General features: G+C 58.2%; 1 protein-coding gene across 13 annotated transcripts in view; it reads left to right on the top strand.

Moving 5' to 3' along the window:
- Window positions 1-17,347, top strand: part of SMARCA4 (SWI/SNF related, matrix associated, actin dependent regulator of chromatin, subfamily a, member 4) — an 85,825-nt gene extending 68,478 nt beyond the window's left edge. For 8 of the 13 annotated variants that reach the window (XM_070274081.1, XM_023645393.2, XM_014741734.2 and 5 more), the window contains 6 exons: window positions 120-373; window positions 14,410-14,518; window positions 14,829-14,930; window positions 15,606-15,738; window positions 15,890-16,032; window positions 16,851-17,347. In XM_070274081.1, coding sequence (XP_070130182.1) covers window positions 120-373; window positions 14,410-14,518; window positions 14,829-14,930; window positions 15,606-15,738; window positions 15,890-16,032; window positions 16,851-16,883 — 774 coding nt within the window. In that variant the 3' untranslated portion in view covers window positions 16,884-17,347. The remainder of the gene's footprint in view (window positions 1-119; window positions 374-14,409; window positions 14,519-14,828; window positions 14,931-15,605; window positions 15,739-15,889; window positions 16,033-16,850) is intronic. The other 5 variants (XM_023645394.2, XM_070274084.1, XM_070274090.1 and 2 more) reach the window with 1 other exon arrangement.
- Window positions 17,348-23,753: the final 6,406 nt, after the last annotated feature.

Genomic DNA, 23,753 nt, shown 5'->3' with positions numbered 1-23,753 from the left:
CGGAGCCCAGGGGACCCCCGTGCGCGTCCCGCCCCAGCCGGGCCCCCGGGTTCGCGCCGCGGCCTCTGCTTGTCGACCTCGGTGCTGGCTGTCCTATTTTACCACTATTGACCCTGAAGGCCATCGAGGAGGGCACGCTGGAGGAGATCGAAGAGGAGGTCCGGCAGAAGAAGTCGTCGCGGAAGCGCAAGCGGGACAGTGACGCCGGCTCCTCCACCCCGACCACCAGCACCCGCAGCCGCGACAAGGACGACGAGAGCAAGAAGCAGAAGAAGCGTGGGCGGCCGCCCGCCGAGAAGCTCTCCCCGAACCCACCCAACCTCACCAAGAAGATGAAGAAGATCGTGGATGCCGTGATCAAGTACAAGGACAGGTAAGCCGAGGGGTGGGCAGCTGGGCCGGGGGTCCTGGGGGGACCTGCCCAGCCTTCCGTTGCCCGTGGGCCCCTGTCGGTTCGGTTGCTGCCCAGATGGTGGCTGAGTCTCTGTTCTCAGGGCCCCTGCCTTCGTGGAATTCATGTTCTAGAAGCATACAAGCCGTGTCGGCTGTGGGGAGGGAAAATAAAGCATGGTGGGGAGGTCGAGGCAGGAATGTGGCGCTGGAGAGGCGCCCTGAGGGACGAGGTCAGGCAGGTGTGCTCGAGCAGGGGCGTAGTGGCGGAGCGGCTGCGGGGAGAGTGGGGCCGGTGGGTTCGGCCAGTGGCGGGGCGGCTGGAAGGAGAGGAGAGTCTGTGCTGTGATGGGCGCCCGTGTGGCCGTGGTGGGGAGGCGGCGTGGCTGGTGCAGAGAGTGAGCGGCCTCCTCCTCTGACCCTCCCACTTTTGGTGCCCTCTCCCCACGCTCGGGTGACAAGCCTTCTTGGTCTCCCTTGGCCATCACGGGGCAGCCACACGTTGAGAAGACAGGCCAGGCTCCGCCCCAGGCCTTGGGTCTCTGCCCTCACACACGCTGAGTACAGGACACGCCATGCTGTCGGCTGCCGTGGATCCAGTTCCGGATCACAAGGGCCACGGAAATGCTAGGAAGGAAGCGCTGGCTGTCCTGCAGCCCCCAAGGGGCCAAGTGTGCCTTCCGCCCACACAGGGCGGACGTGTGGGCTGCGGGAGGTGGCCGGGGCACAGCTGCTCCTTGCCCAGCACGCGGCTCCTCCTTCCCTCCCTGGTGTCTCAGTCCGCTTTCTGGTCCATACTGGCTGTATGGCTGTCCCCGTAACCGGAGGGTTTACAGATCGATTTGATGCTAATGCTTTGCAGTTGGTCGAGAAGCAAAGGAAGGGGGAGTTTCAGTCTGTCGGACGGAAAGGCGTCGAGGCATGAGCCCACATTCGTCGTTTGGAGGGACGCTTAGCAAGCGTGGAACTTTGGGGCGGTGACGATTGTACTCAAATAAAAGATGCAGATGGCCCTTTAAAAAGCATCTTTTAGGACCGGCCTGGTGGCATGATGGTTAAGTTTGTGTGCTCGGCCCTGGGTAAGCAGCCCAGGGTTCGTGGGTTTGGATCCTGGGCACGGACCTAGCGCCCCTCGGCAGCCACACTGAGGTGGCGTCCCACATAAAGTAGAGGAAGACTGGCATAGATGGCAGCTCAGGGACCATCTTCCTCAAACCAGAAAGAAAGAGTCTTCTATTAGGAGAAGAGAAACAAATGACGGAGTGAAAAAGACACATTCAAGTTCAACTGCTAGGTCTAAAAACGTAGTTAGCGTCAGTACTGAGGAAATGATATTGCACTAATTCAGACTTCACCTTTAAGGCAAATTCCACAAGGAAAAAAGTAGACTAACGGTTGTTTAAAGTACGGAGTGTGCAAAACTTCAGTGGAAACGATGGACCCTGATGTTTCTTTCCCAATGATATCCTTGCAAGGGGACCTTCAAATGATCCAATTGAAGAGGAGCCTTGCAAGTCAGTGGGGAGCGGGGGACGTTTCAGAAAGTCCTGATCTTTTGGATATCCACACGGAGAAGGTGACCCTGACCCCACCTCACGCCATACACATGTTAGACATAAGTGTGAAAGGTAGAGTTGTAGAAGAAAACGTGGGAGAAGATCTTCATGGCCTCGAAGTAGGCATAGACTTCAACAGGACGCAAACGCCACGAGCCATGAAAGACTCCTCAATTAGACTTCATAAAATTAAGGACATGTGTTCATCAAAGGACACCGTCATGAAGAGCCTGAAGACTGCCGCAGGCTGGGAGAAGACAGCCCAGCTTTCAAATGGGCAAAAGGCGTGAGCAGACAGCTCCCAGGTGATGGCCCGATGGCCAGTCAGCGCGTGAGACGGAGCTCGGGATCACTCCGTCGACGTCAGAGCATCAGGAGATGCGCTGTGAAATGAGGAGGAGGTGCCCTCGCTGCCCGCCAGGATGGCCAAGGTTCCTCTGTGTGTCGGCAGGGCCGGAGCCGCTGGGCCGCACGCTGCCTCCGGGAGCTCTTGGCAGTCTCCCCTGAAGCCCTCCAGACAGAGAAGCTTCTGACCCCGCAGCTCCAGTCCCAGCTGCAAACCCCAGAGAGCCGAGCGCCCACATCTGCCAAAGACGGGGACACGCAGGTTCACTGCAGCCGCGGCCATGACGGCCCCAGACGGAGCAGCCCCGTGTCCACCCCCGGAGGATGGGTCTGTGGTGGCCTAATCAGATGGCAGAGTTCTCACAGCAACGGAAACAGACACGCTACTGCCCCATGGAAGAATCTGCAGGCTTTTGTTGAATGAAAGAAGCCAGGCACTAATCAGTACCTACTGTGTGCTTCCAGTTATAGGGGGTTCGGAGGCTGACCCACAGTGATGGGCATCCAGCAGTGGTTCCCTCGAGACGGGGGATGGCAGGGAAGGGGCATGAGGGAGGGGATGCTGGGATTATTCCATCTGTGGATCTGGGTGTGTGCCTGAAAACATTCGGCGAGGTGTACACTGAAGATACGTGCACTTCCCTGTATGACGTTACACCGTGGTTAAAGAACAGAGACATGGGACCAGCCAGGTGGCAGTCGTTAGCTTCGCGTGCTCCACTTCAGCGGCCCGGGGTTTGTCAGTTTGGATCCTGGGCACAGAGCTATGCACCGTTCATCAAGCCATGCTGTGGCGGTGCCCCACATAGAAGAACTAGAAGTACTTACACCTGGGATATACAACTATGAAGTGGGGCTTTGGGGAAGAAAAAGAAAGAGGAAGGTTGGCAATGGATGTTAGCTCAGGGCCAATCTTCCTCACCAAAAAAACAAACAAAAAAAAGACACTTGGAAACAGCATCAGGAACTTGTTGAGAAGGCCTTGAATATTTTCCCACTAAAAAAGATGTCAAGTGTCAGTCCACTTTCTCAGTCATCCTACAACTTACTGAAAAGGCCTTCTGAGCATATTTAGCTGTATGTCATGTGACAAAAGAGAGAACGGCTCCCCTAGCTGCTGCCAGCGACCGTTCTTCCAGCCTATGCAGTACCGGGTCGTAAACCAGACAACAAATGTCCAAGGGGTCCATGACTTCTTGTGGAGACTGTTCTGTTGCAGGATGCTGAGACCCCGTTTGAGGAGCGCACCCCTGCCGGGGTCACAGCCACGGGGTGGACACCTCGATGGAGGGTTGGATGCGTGGTTCCATTCAGCCGCACGTCCTCCTGGCATGGCCGGCGTTGCCGAGCTGAGCCCTTCCTCAGGCTGGGAGGGGCAGTGGAGGAGGGCAGGTGGGCCAGCAAGTAGACCGTCGGAGGAAGCGCCCACGTCCGGCTCTGAGCAGTGTCGGGTCCTAGGCTGGCGCAGCCCTCGCTCTCTGCTTTGCCGCTGGTCGCTCAGGAAGAGATCAGAGGACAGAAACTCAGGACAACAGTCGCACTGTCCTGGGTGAACAGTTCCCTCATGGCAGACACTTTCAAAGATGATGTTTGGACACAAGGTTGACCTGTTTCATGGGCAGTTTGACATTAGCAAACAAAACTTGAAACCACGAGGAAAACAAGTGTGTGACTTTAGGCGAGTCCCTACACCACCCTGACTTCTGACGCCGACCGCAGAGTTCAGGGGTCCCCAAGACCACCCTCAGGCTCAGTAATTCTCTCGAAGGATTCTCAGAACTCTCTGGAAGCTGTTCTTCTCACGATTGTGGTTTATTACAGCAGAAGGAGACAGGTTAAAGTCAGCCGAGGGCAGAGGCGCGGGGCAGCATCCAGGAGGGCTCCGCTCACAGCTCGCCGTCCTCTCCCACGGGGTCGCACGCAGTGCTGGCTCTCTGGCAGCGTGGTGAGACAGCCGCACAGAGCATCGCCAGGCAGGGCAGCCTTGGCTTCCGGAGTTCTTACTGGAACTTGGTCATGTGGACGCGCCTGAGTGCCCACGTGGCCCACCTGGTCTCCAGCCCCTCTGTGGGCTGCGCTGACCCCACGGGGCCCAGCGACCCTGCCCTGAATCGCAGTTTTAGTCTGTCTCGGTGCAAGGCCTCCAGGTAAACAGGCGCCCGGGCGTCAGGCAGGACGTTCCAGGGGCTGTGAGATCAGCTCCCAGGAGCCAAGGCCAGAGGCCAGGCCTCCGTCTGGGCCAGGTTAAATTCTGTATGACACCCCTGGAAGGTTCTGAGGAACTGGCCACCATTCCCCCAAAGGGACCCAGAGTGGAATCAAACTGGAGGGAGCAGATGTGGCCTTGCTTGTCTCACACTTCCAGTGGCTCCTTTCCAGAAGAGGAAATGAGACATTTGGATCTAAAAAAAAAAATGCCATCCTTCCAGCACCCCATAGTTCTCTGGACTCTGTATTTGAGTTCACGGTGGCTCCCGAGGAAGAATGAATTGTTGCAGCCGGTTCTTCCTGCCCACCCAGGAATGATCACAGGCCGGGGGCATCGCTTGGATTCGGAGGGGGGCCGAGCAGGGGGCGTGGTGCTGCTGTCTGCGCCCCCGTGGCCCTGGGGAGAGTGGGCTTGCAGGCCTCCGCCCGGCTCTGCTGCCCTGTTCCTCTTCCCTCCCCGGGCCCCACTCCAAATGTTGCTTTTGATTGCACGTTTCAAGATACCTCCACCTCCTTCCCGCCGTGTTGTGTCGAGATACCAGGGCTTCTGTGTATATTGCCTTCGTGTTTCCATCCTCCTGCACGTACCCGCGATGTCCTGATGAGGAAGCTTCGCTCCCTTCCCGTGGGTTCAGATTCAGGGCTGCCTCGCCCACCTCCCCGGGGCCCCATGTGCCCTGGCAGTGGCGCCCCCCCCAGAGTTGGGTCTTCCGCCTTTGTCGCCTCTGTGAGAATGCACTTCCTGCTGTGGGACCCCGATACCGGGCCACTGACAGGTGCTGGCACAGGCAGCCCTGGGGTCTGGCCTGGCCTCCAGGAAGAGTGCGCATGAGCACAGGCAGAGGGGACAGCATGCGCGGAGGCCTGCAGACCCAGTGCACAGCCGGCCCGGGACCCCAGGCAGCCGAGCAGGGTCATGTGCAAGGGGGAACGAGCCTGCTCTCTGGGCCTCTGGGCACCTTCTCCTGGATGGTTGGAAATCTCAAATTGCCTCGAGAAACCCGTGGGGCACCAGCCAGAGTTGAAACTGGAACCAGAAGTTAAGTTGGAAGTAGAGATTTTGACTTTCAGATCCAAACTTGTAGACCCGTTGGGCACAGGCTCCTGGGTCAGGCTGGGAACTTGTCACAGGGCTGCGTGCCGCCAGTTGGTGTCTTCGTCCCTGGATCCTTTAGGGGGCGGTGGCTGGTGACCCAGGCACTGGGGCACTGTGTCCAGATGCCAGTCGGCAAGTATGCTCCAGGGCACACCCCTCGGCGCCTCTGGGAAGCTCTCAGAGGAGTGCATCTGCAGGAAGAGGGCGCCTCAGGACCTCCTGGGACCCTCAGGCTGCTCACGAGGCCGGGGTGGAGAGCTCGGCGCTTCTCAGCCCCGGGGCAGGATTGTGGCTGCCGTGCGGACCGCATCTGGCAGTGGGGGTGTGTCTGCGCCAGTCGCCTGAGCCCCACGGCGCCCAGGTCCCGGAAGACAGCGTCTGTGTTCTCAGGAGATGCTCAGAAAGGTGGTGGTGTGTGCAGGCCGCCCCTTGGGGCCCTCCTTCCCCTGCCGGGAGGCGCTGACTCTAGCGGCTAAGGGCCTTGAGCGTCAGAGAGATCTGGATTCCACGCGCATCTCTGCAGCACAGAGGTGGAAGGCCCTACGTGGGGTGAGGAGCCCCCAAATGAGAGAACGTGGGCCAGGTATGCAGCCCGGAGACCCCCCAGCATCCGCTGTGGCTGACAGAGGGCATGGCCAGCCCTGTGGTGGCAGCACCGTCCCTGTGCCCTGCGGGAGCCCCGCACTCCTGGTAAAATCAGAAGCACTTGGCTCTTCAGGGTTGAAAGGTTGTACCTTGATTTTCAGGAAAAACTGGGGCAATGTAGCGGCCCCAGGGAAGGTCGGCGGCCTCAAGCCTTGTGCAGTAGAGGTCCCCGCAAGGGCTCCAGTGGCTCCCGGCCCCTCCTGCAGGAGGGGAGGGCAGGGCGGGGGCAGGTCTGGGAGCCCCTTCCTGAGGGCCCGGGAGGCCTCGCTTCCCAGCCTTGAGGCCGGTGGCCCTGGGTGCGGAGCCCACTCCGGGAGGAGAAAGGCCCTCCGCCTGCAGATTCAGGTCTGGGGTCACACTCTTTGCCCGGGCCCCGCTCTGGCCCAAGGACAACGAGGTGAGATGCCCTGGTGAGTGTGCTGGTCCCTGTCACCGAGCCCGGGCTGGCCTGAACATGGATGCCAGGGGCGGAGGGCCCAGTGGGGCTCGAGGCCAAGGGAGGATTGGCCCAGGCAGCTCTCGAGCCGGGCTGAGGTTCTGAGCCTGCTGCAGAATTTGCTGGAAGCAGCTTCTCCTGCCTGTTTGTCATCCTTCCGGTTCCACCCCCAGGCTGCCCTCCCTGCTGGGGATCGATCACCACAGCAGAGATGGATCACGCCAAGGACAGCAGGGCCGCTGGGCTAGAAGGGTCTTAACACCAGGAGTCCATGAAACCTTAAAATGGCTCTGGAACGGATACCTGTACTTGGGGACGAGCCGATTGGGTGAGCGGGTCACGCCTGACACTCTGCCCTCTGCCTCCCTCGGAGGCTGGGAGAGATCCTTCTAGAGCGTGCCGTGCATTTCAGCAAGCGCCTGTTCCTCTGCACACAGGGAAAGCAGTAAAGGAACGTTCACAAAAAGAGAAGACAGCAGCTCAGACAGGAGGCATGAAACGCAAAAGTCAAAACGGCTTAAAAATAAAAGACAAGAAAGAGGAAAAGGATGGGGAAAGAGGTCCAAAACCAAGGTTGAATAAATGAGAAATCACAAAAGATATGTAAAATTAAGCCAAGAGATACATAAAAGAATAGAAAGGTGAATTGAGAAACGTCGGACTTGTGAGGTGAAACCAGTTGGAAATCAGTTAAGAGTTAAATAATAAGTCAGGTGTAAGTTAACTGAGGTTAACAATTAGCAGGAGGGAAGGCAGAGAGTGGGTGTGTGGCCTTGGCAGATGCGGAGGGGGTGGGTGGCCCTGTCCGGCCGCAGCCCAGTGTCCAGCTCGCCAACCCCCGGACACCCCCGACCCGTTCCTCCGGGTAGACCAGCAGGCCCAGCGCCCTTCTCCCTGGTCCTTGGAAATGGTCTTCGCAGTGCCGTGAGCAGCTCACGGGCACTGTTCTTTGTGCTGGTCACCACAGCCCATGTGTCCTGAGCGCCTGCCGCAGCAGAGCAGGCCGCACCACCAGCCTCGGGGCGTTCCGGGTCTTGGGGAAGCCAGCAGGCGCACGGGGAGTAGCTGCCGCAGCTGGGAGCATACCTGGGTTGTGACCTCACTTCTGCTGCTTCCCATGTGACCCTGGGCCGGGCCTCTCCCTTCTCCAAAGCTCAGGGTCTCACCCCCAAAAGGAGGGTTTCAGGCTAAGTGGTCTCCTAGGTTGAGGGGATGTCACGCTCTCTGAAGAATGAGATTTGGGTTTCCTTGTTGGACGGTGTTGAGAAACACGCTCTGAGATGTGTCATGGGCTCGTTAGAAACTTAAGTCAGTGTCGTAACCCGCAGCCCGTCTGGCTCCTTGGCACGCTGACCCCACAGTGACCCCACAGTGAGGCGTCCCCACTCTGCTCCTTTGCCAGAAGAGCGCTGAGAGCACAGGGCTGACGGCCACAGGCGTGTCGTTGGCGGCTTCATTGGTGGATGTCGTTTTCTTTCAGTCGCCCGTGAGTCCGAATTTTTTCTGTACCGCACAGTCATAAATCCCACACTCTGACTGGCATTTTAGGGCTGACGCCTGGCGAGCGGAGGCTCTGTGCATTTCTAAGTGAGTGCATCTTCCCCAGATTCCGCAGTTTTCTAACCCTCGAGACAGCCCTGACTTTGTAATGTGTCAAAAAATTGCACCTTGGAAATCATTTTGTGCTCATAAAGAACCTTTTGGACGTGTTTCGTTCTTTCATTTTCAGCTGTCTGCAGGACCTTCTGAGCTTCCATTTCAGATCAATGTTCTGCTAAGGCAGTTTTGAAATCTCGAGCTGCTTCTATCTAGGACATTTGCTGTCCCAATTCACGGGCAGGGAGTTAAAAGGGATGATGGCCCCGGGACTAACCGGTGTCCTTGAGAGATCTCATTGGAAGATGGTTTGAACTGGACTCTGGGCAGGAGAGCAGGGCTGAGGGACGAAGAGGAAGCCTTTCCAGGCAGGTGGAGACCACTTCCATGCTCCACAAGTAGGGTCCATCTGGAGCGCCATCTTCACTTGATTGCTTCTGCCTGCCTGAGGCTGTTGGGGCTCAAGGGCTGGTGCTGTGATCCGTTTGCAATGTCTGCCCTGGTCAGAGGATTAGGAATTGAGGGCCCCAGGCAGCAGGTTACCACTGCCCCATACACACGCCCTTTCTGTGGTTTTTAGGGTTCACACCGGGGGTCAGCAAACCAAATCTGGCCCACCGCCTGTATGTACAGCCTGGGAATTAAGAATGTTTTTTTCAGATGATTTTGAGAAAATTAAAGATGATTTCATGACGCGAGATTGTGAAATTCAGATTTCGTTGTTCATAAATGAAGTTTCATTGGAACACAGCTAAGGCCCATTGCCTACATATCGCCTGTGGCTGCTTTTGTGAAACAATATCACCATTGAGTAGACGTGACAGATGTGGTGTGACCCACAAAGCCAACAACATTTACAGTGGCTGTTCAAGAAAAAGCTGGCTCACCTGCATTGGGAGCAGCGAGTGGGAAAGGCGGGAGCCTCGGGGACCTGTGCTCGAGTCCTGCCTGCCTCGCGTTTGCTGTGTGTCTGTAGGCAGCTCTCAGAACCTCTCTGGTTCTCCCTCTTACAGAGGGCTGTGGATGGCTGGTCCCTTAGGTACTGAGAGCTGTTCTGTCCTGTGCAGGGCGCTCTCAGTCCCTCCTGCTTCTTTCTGCTCCTCCTCCGCGTGTCGTGCTTTTGCTTTAAGGACAAACCCGGTAATCTAATTGAAGAGACACGTCCATTTGGATTGGGGGCTGTGCATGTCGGGAACCTAGTTCTAGGCCCCTTGGGCAGAATGGGGACTCCTTGGTCGGGGGCACGGGGAGGACTTACCAAAGACCAGCTCTGGGCCCCATCCTCGAGGCCTCACACCCAAGAGGGGAGCAGCTCTGTGATCCCAGCGCCTGGGAAAGTCCCAGGGAAGGGCTCCGATTGGCTGGCTTGTGTCCCAGGCCCTTGCCTGGACCAGTCACTGCGGCCAGGCGGGCTCAAGGCTGTGCCTGGTCCGGCCCAAGTCCTGGGGAGAGGTGGGGGCTCGATGCTGGGCGGCCCCACCAGAACCCGGGGCTGGCACGGGGGAGGGCGCCCTGCCAGTGAGAGGCAAGCGCCCTTGGGGCGGGTGAATGATAAGGGTCCCCAGCAGGGTCCCCGGGCCCCAAGGAGAAGGTCTTCTAAGACTAGACAAGCCCCCCACTGCGCGCCCCCGCCCATGGGGCTAGACTACTGCCACAAAGCTCCTTCCGTGAGAAATTACCGCCAGGCTAGTCGGGGGCGGAAGTAAGGTTCCAGGCAAGGCCTCGGTCACTCTGAGCCGCCCCATGTCCCCTGGCCCCTCGTGGTGGTGGGGACAGGGTGGTGCAGGAGGCTGAGGGAAGGGCCTGCCCTGGGGGCTCACGTGGAGGCGCGGGAGAATGGCGTCCTCATCGTCATCCTCGTCGTGTTGCTGCTGTTGCCCAGCCCTGGGCAGCCGGGCTGGAGGCGTGAGGCCGGGCGGGCACTCCCCTCGTGTTGAACTGGGCTCCTGGGCTCATCCTGACAGCTCAGGATCCTTCCTGGCTCCTGCACTCCCGTCCTCACCCCTGCCGGGCCGCCGGACGAGGCCAGGGCTTGCAGATGGAGTCCAAGCCACCCTGCCCCGTCAGCTTCTCCACAGCAGGTGTCCCAAGACAGGAGGTGCTGCGGGCACGCGGGGCGCTCTGGGCAGCGGGCTCCTCGGAGTCACTGCCGGAGTCTTCTGGCCCAGGTGGTGCCACTCGGGGTGGGGGCGACGAAGCACCCTTGGCCAGAGGCAACCTTGGTGAGACCGGGTTCAAGCCGTGCTCCGTGACCCCACGACTTGCACCCTGAGCTAGTCTGCCTTCAGTCGGCAGGTGGTTATTAAGCACCGCTGTCCAGCAGGCTTTGTTTCCGACGCCCAAGACGGAGCGGCGAATAAACTAGGCAGCGCCTCTGGCGTCTGGCTCATGTTCTGAGGGGGAAGACAGACAGACACGAAGGATGTGGCAGTGCAGCTGCTATGGGCAAAATCTAAGCAAGGTGACCAGCCTGCTATCTGGTAATGTAAGAAGGTTAAAACGTCAAAGCTTCTAGAAGAGAGCGGAAGACCGCTGTGACCTTGGGTAGGCAAAGATTTCTCTAACAGGACAGGAAAAGCACCAAGTATGAAAGGAAACACTGACATGTTGGACTTGGATGAAAACAGATCCAGAGGCCAGCCCCGTGGCATAGCGGTTAAGCGCTCCGCTTCATCCGGGGTTCGTGGGTTGGGATCTCGGGCACCGAGCTGCACATGGCTTGTCAGCCACGCTGTGGCAGCATCCCACATACAAATTAGAGGAAGATTGGCACAGAGGTTGGCTCAGGGACCATCTTCTTCACCAAAAAAACCCACGAACAGCTAAAATCCATTCGTCAGAAGACACCGTGCAGAGAGGAAAAAGACACCACAGACTGGAGAAGGTGTTGGCAATAAACGGGTCCGACGGAGCGCTCCAGGGGGAGTACGACGGAGCAGGCACTGCCGGAGGGGGCCCTCAGACAACCAGCTTGCCTGGGAGAGGGCGACCAGTGTCACCGCTCACCAAGGAAATGGGGATTCAAACCACACGGAGGTCCCAGGTCACACCCAGGGTGTGGGGCGGCCCCATCGAGGGGGAGCCACAGCAGCAGGGCAGCTGCGGAGAGCCGGGACGAGGAAGGCTCGCCACCACCCAGGAGTGAGCGGAGTGTCCCCCGAGGTGACCAGCACTCCACCCTCAAGTGTCTTCCCAAAGGAGACGCGAGGCCCCCACTTGGACACGAGTGTCCGCAGCCACTCGCTTATAGTATCCACAGCCGGGCGTGAGGCAGCCTCGGACCCTGTGCTGCTGCTCCGCACGCTGACGGGCAGATCTCACAGACTGCGCTGAGGGGCCACCAAGCCTGCGAGCTCAGCCCTTGGGGACCTGTGAAATCAAGTTCGAGAGGCCAAGCCAGCCAGGTGCCAGAGGCCAGTGCTCCTGGGAGGCGTGGGCGCCAGGCGTGGAAGCCCGCGCCCCTGTCTGACCCCTCGAGTGTTGTCTGTATGAGGGGTGCGCAGGCGGGCGGGTCTCAGGGACCTCGGGGAGAGGTGGCACTTGTGCTCGTTGTGTCCGGAAGCTGGGGCTTCTGGGGAGCGGCGTCCCAGTCCCTGAGGAGGCTGAGGAGTGGAGAGAGGGATGCAGAGGGCGGAGGGCTGGGCAGCCAGCGGGAGGACTAGGGTTTTCTTCCCAGTGAGGTGGGGGGCAGTGGCATCTGCACCTCCAATCCCGGGCGTGAGGGGCTGGCAAGCAGGCCTGGGCGGCTCTTGGTCACAGCCACCCCTGGTGTGCGTGGGGGACCTCTCCAGGGCACTTCCCAGGATTAAAAATGACATCTGGGGTCAGGCCTGATGGCTGAGTGTTTAAGTTTGCACGTTCTGTTTCAGTGGCCCGGGGTTCACAGGTTCAGATCCCAGGTGCAGACCACAGACTGCTCACCAGCCGTGCTGTGGCAGTGACCCACAGCCAAAGAAAGTAGAGGAAGATGGGCACACATGTCAGCTCAGGGCCCGTCTTCCTCACAAAAAGAAACGAACAAAAAAAAAACCACATCTGAAGACTTTGGCACCTAAAAGCAGTGGCTTCCCAAGGGGTTTTCACTGTCTCCGGGGAGAGTTTTCAAGCCCTGCGTCCTGGCACCCTGGCCTCCTCCACGCACCCAGCTCCAGGCTGGCCGCACGGGGCTCATGTCACCAGGAAGGGCCGTTGGGCAGGGCTCAGGGCCCCCTCCCTCCAGAACGCGAGTCCCCCAGAGGCCTAGAAGAGGAGCCTGCTGTCCCCCGTGCTTCACTCTCTCCAACAACCTCTTTGTTGGAGAGGGAGTTTTGTTGTAAGGGCCCCCCGCACCCTGAGTCCCGGCCGCTCATGTGGATGAGCACGGGGCACACAGCGGGCAAGCCTGGCCTGGCGCCGCGGCCAGGGCTTTACCAGCTGGGGGTCTGCGCCCGCGAGCGTGCTGTGAAGTGAGGTGAGTGGGTCACAGCTGGCCTTTCTGGTGGGAATAGAGCAGAAACGTCTGAGTGCATTGCAGTCGTAAGGGAGCTGCTGTCACGTCACCTTTGCGGGGGTGTGTCCTGGCTCGGGGTGAAATGAGTGCCGCCGGCGCCGCGGGAAAGTGGGGTGACTGCCGTTGGATGAGAGCCGAGAGCTCTATGCCTAGAAGGTTCCCGGGGAGGGCAGGCTGTGAGGAGCGGGCGGGCTGTGGCCCAGGCCTTGCCTGAGCCGGAGGCACAGAGACCCCGGAGCGGAGGGGCCTGACGTCTTTCCCGTCCCCCCGCGTCTGCTTCTCCCAAGTGGAGCAGCCACCACGTCCGCTTCTGGAACCAATGCAGCAAATTCCAGTTGTCTGTGGCCAAACCACCCACCAGCGTGTTCAGGAGCGAAAGGAAGCCTGTGCCCTGGGGAGGGGAGGGGGCGGGAGTGGTGGCCTCAAGGGGGCAGGCCCTCCCTTGTCTGTGACCGCTCGGGTCCCCCAGGGGGCAAGATGTGGCGGAAGAGGCAGCCTGGAAGGACGGGGCGCCAGAGCCCTGAGGGGAGCCTCAGTTTCCTCATCGCAACAATTGGAGTAACAGAGTTTGAGAGGCTGCGTCAGGTTGGCCGAGGCAGGTCGGGAGCCGGGACCGGGTCCAGCCCCGCCTCAGGATGCGCAGAAACGCCAGCAAGCGGACACCGCCCGCGCTGCTGCCTCCAGGAGGCGGTCCCAGCGGAGCTCTGTGAAATCGGGGCGTCCAGCACAAGCCCGGCTGGCAGCGTGTTGTCACTGCCGCCCTCGGGGACCGTAAACAAGGCGGGAGTGGTGCATCCCGGATACAGAGCCGGGATGGGCGCTGGGCTGCGCCAGCCATCCATAGGTCAAGCCGTGGCCACCATGGCCAGAGCATGCGGGGCTGGGTGAATGGGGACCCGCAGAGCAAGGCAGCCACCGAGGTCACCAGGCTCCGTCAGGCTGACGGAGCAGAAAGAGAAACTGAGGCTGCTGCTTTTGGCTCGTAAAGCCCTGCTCCCTCCCTCGGGCAGGCCCAGGAGGGACGAGGCCTCTGAGCTCCTGACCCTGGCACAGCCTGGCTCAGGTGGTGCGACCTGGTGGCCGAGCGCACAGGTGCCCACAACAGGGAGGGCAGTTGTGTCTCATTTCTGCTCCTGTGCAGAACAGGTGCTTTCCCTGTGGAAAGGCCTAGAAAGCAGCGTTGGTCCTTCATCAGCGTCCTGCTGGGAGACATCTTTCTCCCGCAGTTTTTGCCCAATTCTCGGAAGTTCGCTGCTCCTGAGTGTCGCCCGCAAGAGACGCCACGTGCTTGTGCAAACTGGTGTCTGAGCCCCAGTGCCGACCGCTCCCGACATGGCCCGCTTTTGAAGTCCTGAACAGATGGCTGTGGTGCCACCTCTTTTGAGGCCCTGGCTGGCTGCGTTCAGCATGCGACCTTCCTCCAGGGCCTGGGTGGCGGGCAGGGGAGCGCAGAGCCTGGCTCAGATGCATCCTGGGCCTCTGTGCGCACGGCTGCCTCTCAGGAAGGTTCCAGAATGCATGGGACAGTACGTGTTCAGGAAATAACTCCTGGGTCTGCTTTGAATTTCTTGCCCTCTCTGCCCTCAAACAACGGGGGCGGGCGGCCCAGGCGGGGGCTCCGCGAGTGACACGCAGTGTCCCCCTGCAGTAGCAGTGGACGCCAGCTCAGCGAGGTCTTCATCCAGCTGCCATCCCGCAAGGAGCTGCCCGAGTACTACGAGCTCATCCGCAAGCCCGTGGACTTCAAGAAGATAAAGGTACCGCAGGGCCATGCCGGCGTGGGGGGGGGCCCTTGGCCGGGCCCCGGTTGTGGGATCTTGGGGTTCCTCGTGGCCTCGAGGGTCCCAGGGATGTGTCAGTGGGTGGCCGGCATCTGGGGCTCCTTCGAGGTCACGCACAGCCCAGGCCTCGTCCTGCGCCTCTTGTGTTCAGGGCTCCTGGGCCTCCGAGTCTGCACGGAGGTCCCCGAGCCCCGGCTGTGACCTCGTGAGGCGGAGGGCCTCCTGTCCCAGGGTCCCCAGGCCCGAGGCGGGTCCCGAGCTGAGGCCACTCCTCCCGCGCCCACAGGAACGCATCCGCAACCACAAGTACCGCAGCCTCAACGACCTGGAGAAGGACGTCATGCTGCTCTGCCAGAACGCACAGACCTTCAACCTGGAGGGCTCCCTGGTAAGGAGGCGCCTGGGCCAGGGCCCCACTGCCAGCCTTCGCCACCCTCACGGCTGCGCCCCAAACCAACCCAAACCCTGGCTCCCTTTTGAATTGACTGATTTCTAACAAATCCCAACAACTGGGAGTATCTTAGCAGTTACAAAAGTGTGTGTCCTCACTGACAGAAACCAGAAACACAACAAGCAAATGAGAGGCAGGAGGCTCGGCCCCATTCACGTCCTCTGCCCCAGGAGGACCCTGTGAGCATCGGCATATCTGTGGGAATTTTACTGTGAATTCCCTCGGGATGCCCTGGAAAGGAGTTGCATGGCCATGTGCCTTCTGATGGAGTTAACACATACACACCCGCAACCTCAACTTAGCGAAGTTTTCCCGAGTGTGTCTGGGACAGGTGCCTCCTGGGAAGGAGATTATACGGCCATAGTTTGGGGGGCTGCTGGCTGAAACAAGGGACATGTGTTTATGATGTTACTGCAGACCTTGTCAGAGCCTTTAAAACTGGATGCTCCCTGTGATTCTTCAAAGGGAGGGAGGAACCTACGGCTGTTCCTAATGCACACACCTGACCTTTGGTCTGGGACCCCCGCCCCACACGGGCTCTCCAGGCTGGGCTGGGCAGGGCGGGCAGTCCCCCTGGAGCCGCGGCCCACTCGAGCCCCGTGTCTCGCCCAGATCTATGAAGACTCCATCGTCCTGCAGTCCGTGTTCACTAGCGTGCGGCAGAAAATCGAGAAGGAGGACGACAGCGAAGGCGAGGAGAGCGAGGAGGAGGAGGAGGGCGAGGAGGAAGGCTCCGAGTCCGAGTGTGAGTCCCGGGGCCGGGCCAGGGGCTCGGGCTGGGGCGGCCCAGGAGGCCGGCGTGCACGCCCGCTGGAGGGGACCCGTGGCCGCACAGCCCCATCGTCCCCCGCGCTCTCCCTAGCTCACGCCCGCCTTCTTTCTCTCTCCCCCTGCAGCCCGCTCGGTCAAGGTGAAGATCAAGCTCGGCCGGAAGGAGAAGGCGCAGGACCGGCTGAAGGGGGCCCGGCGGCGGCCGAGCCGAGGGTCCCGGGCCAAGCCGGTGGTGAGCGACGACGACAGTGAGGAGGAGCAGGAGGAGGTGAGGCCCTGAGTCCCGGGCAGGGGCAGCAGGGGGCCGGGGGAGGTCTGCTCATTGGAGGAGAGACGTTCTGACTGCCCTGCTCCCCAGATGGGGAAACTGAGGCTCAGCATCACATGGCTTGTGGCTTAAAACCAAGTCCGCGTGTCCCTTGAGCCAGTGCCCCTAGCACTGGCGGGCGTCTGGGGACAGGACGGGCCTCCCACCCTGCTCCCCCTGCAGCAGCCCAAGACACCAGGGCTGCCGTGCTGAGGCCTGGCGGGCTGGGTGTTTATCAAGGTGGCGTCAACAAATCCCACGACCCCCTGGGCCAGCCTGGTGGCATAGCCGTGAAGTGTGTGCCTCTTCAGTGGCCCGGGGTTTTTAGGTTTGGATCCCGGATGTGGACCTTACATGTGGCGCATCAGGCCACGCTGTGGCGGCGTCCCACATACACATTATAGAGGAAGATGGGCACAGATCTTAGCTCAGGGCCACTCTTCCTCGCCCAAAAAAGATGATAAAAATAAAAACAATAGAATGTTCATCTGGAGGAGCAAGGATCTTCCGTGGTCAGGAGTGACCAAGGAGGTTTTGCAGCCGCAGGTCAGGGGCACAGGGACAGACACACAGCAGGGAGCAGGGAGGCCCAGGGACCCGTCCTCAGGAGCTGAGTGACACTGAGGTTTGGCCCTGGCTGCAGGGGCTGAGGGCAAGGCCCCCCGGCTCCAGCCTGTGCGCTCACTTACACCCGGGCAGGCGGTTCTGCCCACGTCAGGGTTTCAGTTAATAGACCCATGGAGAGCCGGCTCACCGCTCCCCTCCTGTCGCCCCTCCAGGACCGCTCAGGAAGTGGCAGCGAGGAAGACTGAGCGCCGACATTCCAGTCTCGACCGCGAGCCCGTCGCTCCGGGGCCGAGGCAGCATAGCCAGTAGCAGTAACGGGTAGCAGCAGAGGTAGTTTCCGCCCGGGGTAAAGTGTATAAACGTGAATCTTCCATATTTATACGGCAGAGAAGACTGGGACTGTTTGTGTCCGGCCCTGTCCCGGCCTCGCTAGCGCGTGTCACGCATTAAGTGTTTGAACGAGAGACAGAACCGTGCGGGGCCCATGCGACGCCTGTTTTCCTTGTCCTTCCCTGGCAGTGCTGATGCGGCCGCAGTTTGGGGTCACTGTAGTTGAAGCCGTGGATGCATGTCTGTAGCCGTCCACTCCTCGTACTGTATTTTTTTGGACAGGTCACACTCGCCGGGGCCCGGGCACCACAGGCCCGGCGGGCTATGTCAATGTCACTGGATGTCAAACAGTAATAAATTAAACCGACAGCAAAACTCACAGCCTCGCCTTCTGGTGGATTCATTCCTGGCTTCCTGTGCCGTGGCGGTTCAGGGCCCCAGAGCCCCGTGGGGGCCAGTCCTCCTGTCACACGGAGGGCACTGAGGCCCAGGCAAAGGGAGGGACCGTCAGACCACAAGCTCCGGCTCTTGGCCCTCCTAGGGCTGTTGCCATTCTCCGTTTGTCCCCTGACCCTGTCACACAGGGCACGAGCAGCTCGGCCCCCTTCTTGCCCGCAGCCAAGGCGGGGTGGGGAGATGGGCACGGAGACAGGAGGTGCCACACACAGCGGTCAGGGCCGTGACGTGGGAAGCCCAGGGCAGTGTGGTGGCCCCGGGGGGCAGGGCTTCCAAGTCCAGAACTTCCTTTGGGTTGTTTTCTGTAATTTTTGGCTCTTCATTAGGGTCTTCTGTTCCTGAGTTGTTGTCGTCATGCTTGCCTTTAATTCTTCAGAGACAGTCACCTTGAGTTCTGTAAACACGTTTATGATGGTGGCTCTAAGGTCCAACATCTGGACCCCCTCAGAGGGTCCAATTGTCTATGTTTTTCCTCAGCATAAGTCGCACTTTCCTTTGATGTCTTACAGCTTTTTTGTTCAAAAAATGGACATTTTATGGGGCTGGCCCGGTGGCACAGTGGTTAAGTGCACATGTTCCACTTCGGTGGCCCAGCATTCGCTGGTTCAGATCCTGAGTGTGGACATGGCACCACTTGGCAGCCATGCTGTGGTGGGCGTCCCACATATAAAGTAGAGGAAGATGGGCACGGATGTTAGCTCAGGGCCAGTATTTCTCAGCAAGAAGAGGGGGATTGGCAGCAGTTAGCACAGGGCTAATCTTCCTCAAAAAAGAAAAATAAATGGACATTTTAAGGAACAGATTGTAGCAGCCCTGACCTCCAATCCCCACAGGGACCCGTGCTGCTGCTGGGTTGGTTTGCTGGTTTGGTAATTGCCAGACTGACAGTCGGTCTGTCTGCCCCACGGCAGGCAGCTGATGGTGACTGTGCCCCATCTCTGGGTTTCGGTTTCCCTTCTTGCCTTGATTTATTTTTTAAATAGTAAAGAGTTGATTCTGGTTTGATTAGTTGTGGAGGGTCATTCCTTTATTTGAAGCATCTTCTGTTTCCCATCTTTATTTTGATGTGGCTTCCTCTGCGAATCGCCCCTGGGTCGGCCTGGCCTCGCGGTCAGCCGCTGATGGCTAGGAGCCTGTGTTCCAATCCGTGTGTCCAAGGCCCCGGCATGTGGCCCTGGGCTCCCTTGGGCGGTTTGCCCCTCGACCTGCCTTGCTCATGCCCGTCCCTCAGCCTGGCACACGGCCTCCCGTCGAGCAGGTTGCGCAAGTTTCTGCATGCAGGGCGCTCTCTCCGGCTCTCCCGAGTGTGCACACGGTGTTCTGGACCTCGGCCTGTGTGGGGCCGGCTGTGGCTGTCTCGTTCCCTGGACTCCTGTCCGGTCGCCTACGTGTTTGCAGGGCTTGGCCTGGCCAGCAGGCACCAAAAACCCAGGCAGAACATCCCGCCAACTCCACCGCTCGTGCCTGCCACCCAGGCGTTTTTTGTGAATAAACGCTTCTTAATTGTCAGATGCCTTTGCTTAATCTCCAGAATCCCGGAATGGTTGTTTCCGACAGCTCCTCTAGTTTATTGTTGCTTTTAGGGAGCGGATTTGCTAAGAGTCTCACCCGTAATTGTGGAAACGCACATTCTTTTGTTTGAATGGCTTCGACTTTATTTTCAGAGATTTGGATTTATGTTAATGTTTACAGAGAGCCAGCTCACCAAATCCTTGATTTCAGGATGAGGCCAATTTAAAAATGAGTTCCTTGGGAGGGAACGAAAAATACACATGGAATTTGAAAATGACAAAAGCGTGTGTGTGAGATAGTTTCTGATGAATGGCAGCAAAATCCAAAATAATACTGACTTATTAGACATGAATTCAGATCTGTCTCATGTCAGAGTCTGGAGTTGGGGCCTCAGGCTCCTGTCTTAGTGCTATAGTATGTGCCACCTGTATGTCCAAGATCACCTCATGGCCCAGAATGGCTGCTGGTGCTCCATCTATCCATTCCACATTCCAGCCATCAACAAAGGGGGGGAAGAAAGGCCCACCCACCCCTTAGAGACCCTCTCTGGAAACTGACACATTGGTCTCTCTCATGTGCCCATTGGCCAGAACAGTCACATGACACATGTGGCTGCACGGGGAACAGAAACGCAGCCTTCTTCTGGTGCCTGTACCCAGCTGCGGTTGTGCTGTTGCTCTGGAAGGAGGGGCTGGGCACCAGGGGCCAGGCGAGAAGCAGGCTCATGAGGCCTGACACACAGGAAGCGAGGGGTGAGCTCACAGCTCACTTGCTGATGAGGAAACCGAGGCACAGAGAAGGGACACATTTGCCTGATGCTGCGTGGCCAGGCCTGGAACCAGTGCCTCTCAAGCCCTGCGCGTCATGGTGACCCAGGACCACGTGGCCATGGTGAGTGAGGTCAGAGGTTGGGGCCTCAAGCCACGTGGCTCGGCTCCCACATTAACCTCAGCTCAAGGTCCTGGAACCAGTGGGGCCATTGTGTGACACAGGCCACAAACCACGGGCCTCCACCAGCCCCAACTCCGCGGCTCCTGGTGACAGCAGCCAGCTCCTCCCTCTGCCCTGCCGGCCACTGCCCCCCTCCCCCATGTCTCCCAGCAACCCCGAGGGGCGGGCGACATCATTCCCTTGTCACAGATGACACAAGGGGGGCTCAGAGGGGACGAGGCGTTCGCCCAGGCCGACACAGCGGTGAGCCTGGGTTTGGGGGCACAGGCGACCTCAGGGGCTGGCACCTGCTTGGATCTGGAGGAAAGGCCCCGGGTGCAGGACGTGCCACAGGCCCCTGGGGGGTGAGGGTCGAACAGTGGGGCACAGGTCTGTGTCCGCAGGGCCAGCGCACGCAGGAGAGGGAGCTGCGCTGGGGGCTGTCGGGAGGAGCGTGGGGTGTCACATGTGACGAGCAGCCACAGGACTGCCCTCCCTCCCACACGCACTTCTGGAAGCTGCAGGTCGAGACCTGGAGTCCAATTCTCGTCCCTTGAGCTTGGCTTGGGCCCCACCCTGAGTCTGGAGGTGACAGTGTGGCTGCCAGTGGGGGTCACCCCTTCCACCTTGCTCGCTGGGACACTCACTCTTGAAGCCACCAGCCGCCATCTCACAGCCCCACTGCCCGGAGGCCGCCATGTTGTGAGGAAGCCCAAGCAAGCCCGTGCTGAGAGACCACCGAGCCCACCGGTGGAGAGGGGGCGTCCAGCCACCCCCCACTGCTCCACCCGCCCTGACACACAGGAACCATGAGTGAGAATAAACTGAGTGTTTCAAGCCACTGAGCTGTGGGGTCATTGACTACGTAGCAACTGTAACTGGAACATCCCAAAATAATTTTTCGAGTGACATAGGTCCAATTAAACTAATGGAAAGAACTTTAGAGCGTTGCTAAGCATAGAAAAACACTGCACAGTGAAATGCCCAGCAAGATGCCGTTTTTGATGCACAAACCAGACCCTGGATGTTGGCTCTGGACCATGCACTGCCATGTAAACTTAGAGAAAGGTCCATCAGGATACACCCCAAACACACCACATCCCACACAGCCATTATCGCTGGGGGCGAGGGATAAGTGGATGGAGTTGGGAGCTGGTGAGGCCCTGACACTTGTCCGTCCATTGTAAGAACCATTTCTTGATTCCTCACTGGTGTTTAATTCAACAGAACAGTTGGTTTGTAGTTTGTTTCGTGGTCTCAAATATTTCTCACAACTAGAAGGACATGCAACTAAGATGTACAAATGTGTACGGGGGGGGTGGGTGTTGGGGAGATGAAGCAGAAAAGAAAAAAAGATTTCTACTGCAATGAGGCCGTTCCTGCCTTCTGGGGCATTGATACTTACAAGGTGGCCAAAGCCCAGCTCATCACGCTCCTCCCACACCTGATTCTGATCCCATGTCCCCACCTCCAGGTGGCCCCAGTGGCCCCAGCAATCCAAGTCCGCTGTTGTCCCTTTCCCTCAGGCCCCACCACCCAGCCAGTCTCCCAGCTGAGCCTTTTCTAAGTACCTCTCCCATCTGTCCACCTGCCGCTCCATCCCTGGCTCCCGCCTGGGCCACCATCGCTGGTCTGGACCACTGTGGTCAGCTCCTCCCTGGTTCCCCGCCTTCACCCTCACTCCCCACCAGGCTGGCCTTCCCGCGCGCCAGAAGCTTCTGAACTTCGCGATTCCCACGTGCACGTGGGGCCCTGATCACGTGAGCCTGGCAGCCCTCCCGCCATCGCCTTACTGAAATGCACACTGCTCACTTCCCGGCCTTTGCACATGCGCATCCCTCCCCAAAGGCCTCACTCTGCGAATCTCCTTCCTCTGAGCCTCGTCTCCAATGTCACCTTCCCACACTCGTCGCCTTCCTTGATAAGCTGGGAGCGGAAGCGTGTAGCCCTCCCTAGGAGCACCCAGAAAGGTGTGTTTCCGGAGCTTATTTCCATGACACCCTGAAGGCTGGTTGCTAAGCAACCAGCAGGAGGCGGATGTGGGTAAGAGATGAATGGATGGAAACCGAAAAAGAAACACCAGCTCGTTGGCTGAAAAAACGCACTAAGAAGCTGACAGTGGAGGAGTGCTTCCTCTTTGCTGTTATCTTTAGAAGCCCCACCGAGGTCCGGAAAAGAAATACGAGCGTGTTCATGAAAAAAAGGTTTAATCCCATAACCACCGAGTAAATGCAAACTAAAACATTGAGGAAATACTTCATCATTAGTATTTTTCTTAGCAAATCGGTGAAGGCTTGTTCAGTGATAACACTGTTGGCAAGGCGATGGGACGGCGGGCCCTCAGTCACAGCTGCACACAGATCCGGCTTTCTAAACAGCAACTGGACAAGGTGACATAAAAATGTTTAGACCTTTTTCTCAGGAGGTTGTCAGCCCATCGAAGACACGTGAATGGGTATCGTTTCCGTGGTTCGGGTGGGGATGAAAGAGCTCGACAATAAGGCAGTGGCGACACCTGCTCTGTTCCATCCTGAAGAGACATCATATTGTGGGCATCAGGAAGAGCTCAGATGCGGCAGAAATGGGCTACAAACTAGTGTTGGTCAATAAAATCCGCGTAAAGTCTGCAGCCTTGTTAACTGTGTTGTGCTAACGTCAGTTTCCTGGTCTCATAAAGCACTATGGGTATGGCGATGTTCCCCACCCTTGGGAGAAGCGGGGGAAGGCCCAGGGAACCTCTGTGTTATCTTTACAACTCCTTTTGCGCCAATAATTATTTCAAAATAAAAGTTGAAAAAAAATGGTATCGGTCAGGACAAGCTGGGTGTGTGCTGCCGTAACAAACAGCCCCATCGAACAAGTGGTTTAAATCAACAAAAGGTGATTTTTTTCTTCACACGTGACCAGTTCGGGTCACTTAGGGACCCAGGAACGTGGAGGCCCTGTCTTGATGTGCGTCACCACGGTCCCCAAGACAGGAAAGTGACACTTAGAGCATCCCCCTGGAGGTGACACTTCCGCCTGATATCCTTGGCCACGATGAACTTCACTTGGGGACAAAAAGAGCAATTTGGGGGGCCTAGAAGGACAAGTTTGGTGACTCCCACATTGTGCAGAGAAAATAATCCCATTTTATAAAAACGTCCACGTCACATGTATATGAGTAGAGAGACTGGAAGAAATAACATACAACCAGTGACGCTCGTGAATCAATGCTGGGTGTCTGGTGCTTCCCAGTAATTTCTAAGTTTTCTACTTCTGAGGTTTTCAGATTTAAGCCCGTGCTGTCATCCAAGAAAACGATGGCGTTTAGATGGACCTCTGAGGAATGTTGTAATAGATCATTAAGGCTGAGGGTTTGCGGATGTGGCACCTGTGGCTTTTCCAGCCTCAGATATGGGTTCCCTTGGTTTGGTTTAATCTGACAGATGTTTGATCAAGCAGGATTCTTGTTGGCAAATGGCACAAACCAGCTTGGGTGACTTCAGAATCAAAAGGAACAATGAGAATCTGGCTTGGTGGCTAGAGGTTAAGTTCGCACATTCCACTTTGGTGGCCTGGGGTTTGCAGGTTCAGATCCCGGGCGTGGACCTGGCACTGCTCGTCAAGCCATGCTGTGGCAGCATCCCACATAAAGTAGAGGAAGATGGGCACGGATGTTAGCTCAGGGCCAATCTTCACACACACACAAAAAGAAAACAAAAAATGAGAGCCCCTTTCTCCAGAACAAAAATGAACATGAATGCCAAAGGTTTCATTTGTTTTCAAGAGATTTTAAATGAATAAAAATAACAATTTTCATTCTTTAAGGGATTCTTGAGTAGCCTTTGGAAACCCCCACCATCAAATGAGGTTTCTCAAGGACGTATTGCATGTACGATTCGTTC

Source organism: Equus caballus, chromosome 7, assembly GCF_041296265.1.
Source record: "Equus caballus isolate H_3958 breed thoroughbred chromosome 7, TB-T2T, whole genome shotgun sequence".
Lineage (NCBI taxonomy): Eukaryota > Metazoa > Chordata > Mammalia > Perissodactyla > Equidae > Equus > Equus caballus.
Note: the sequence above shows the minus strand (reverse complement) of the source record. Positions and strands in the feature narration are given on the sequence as shown.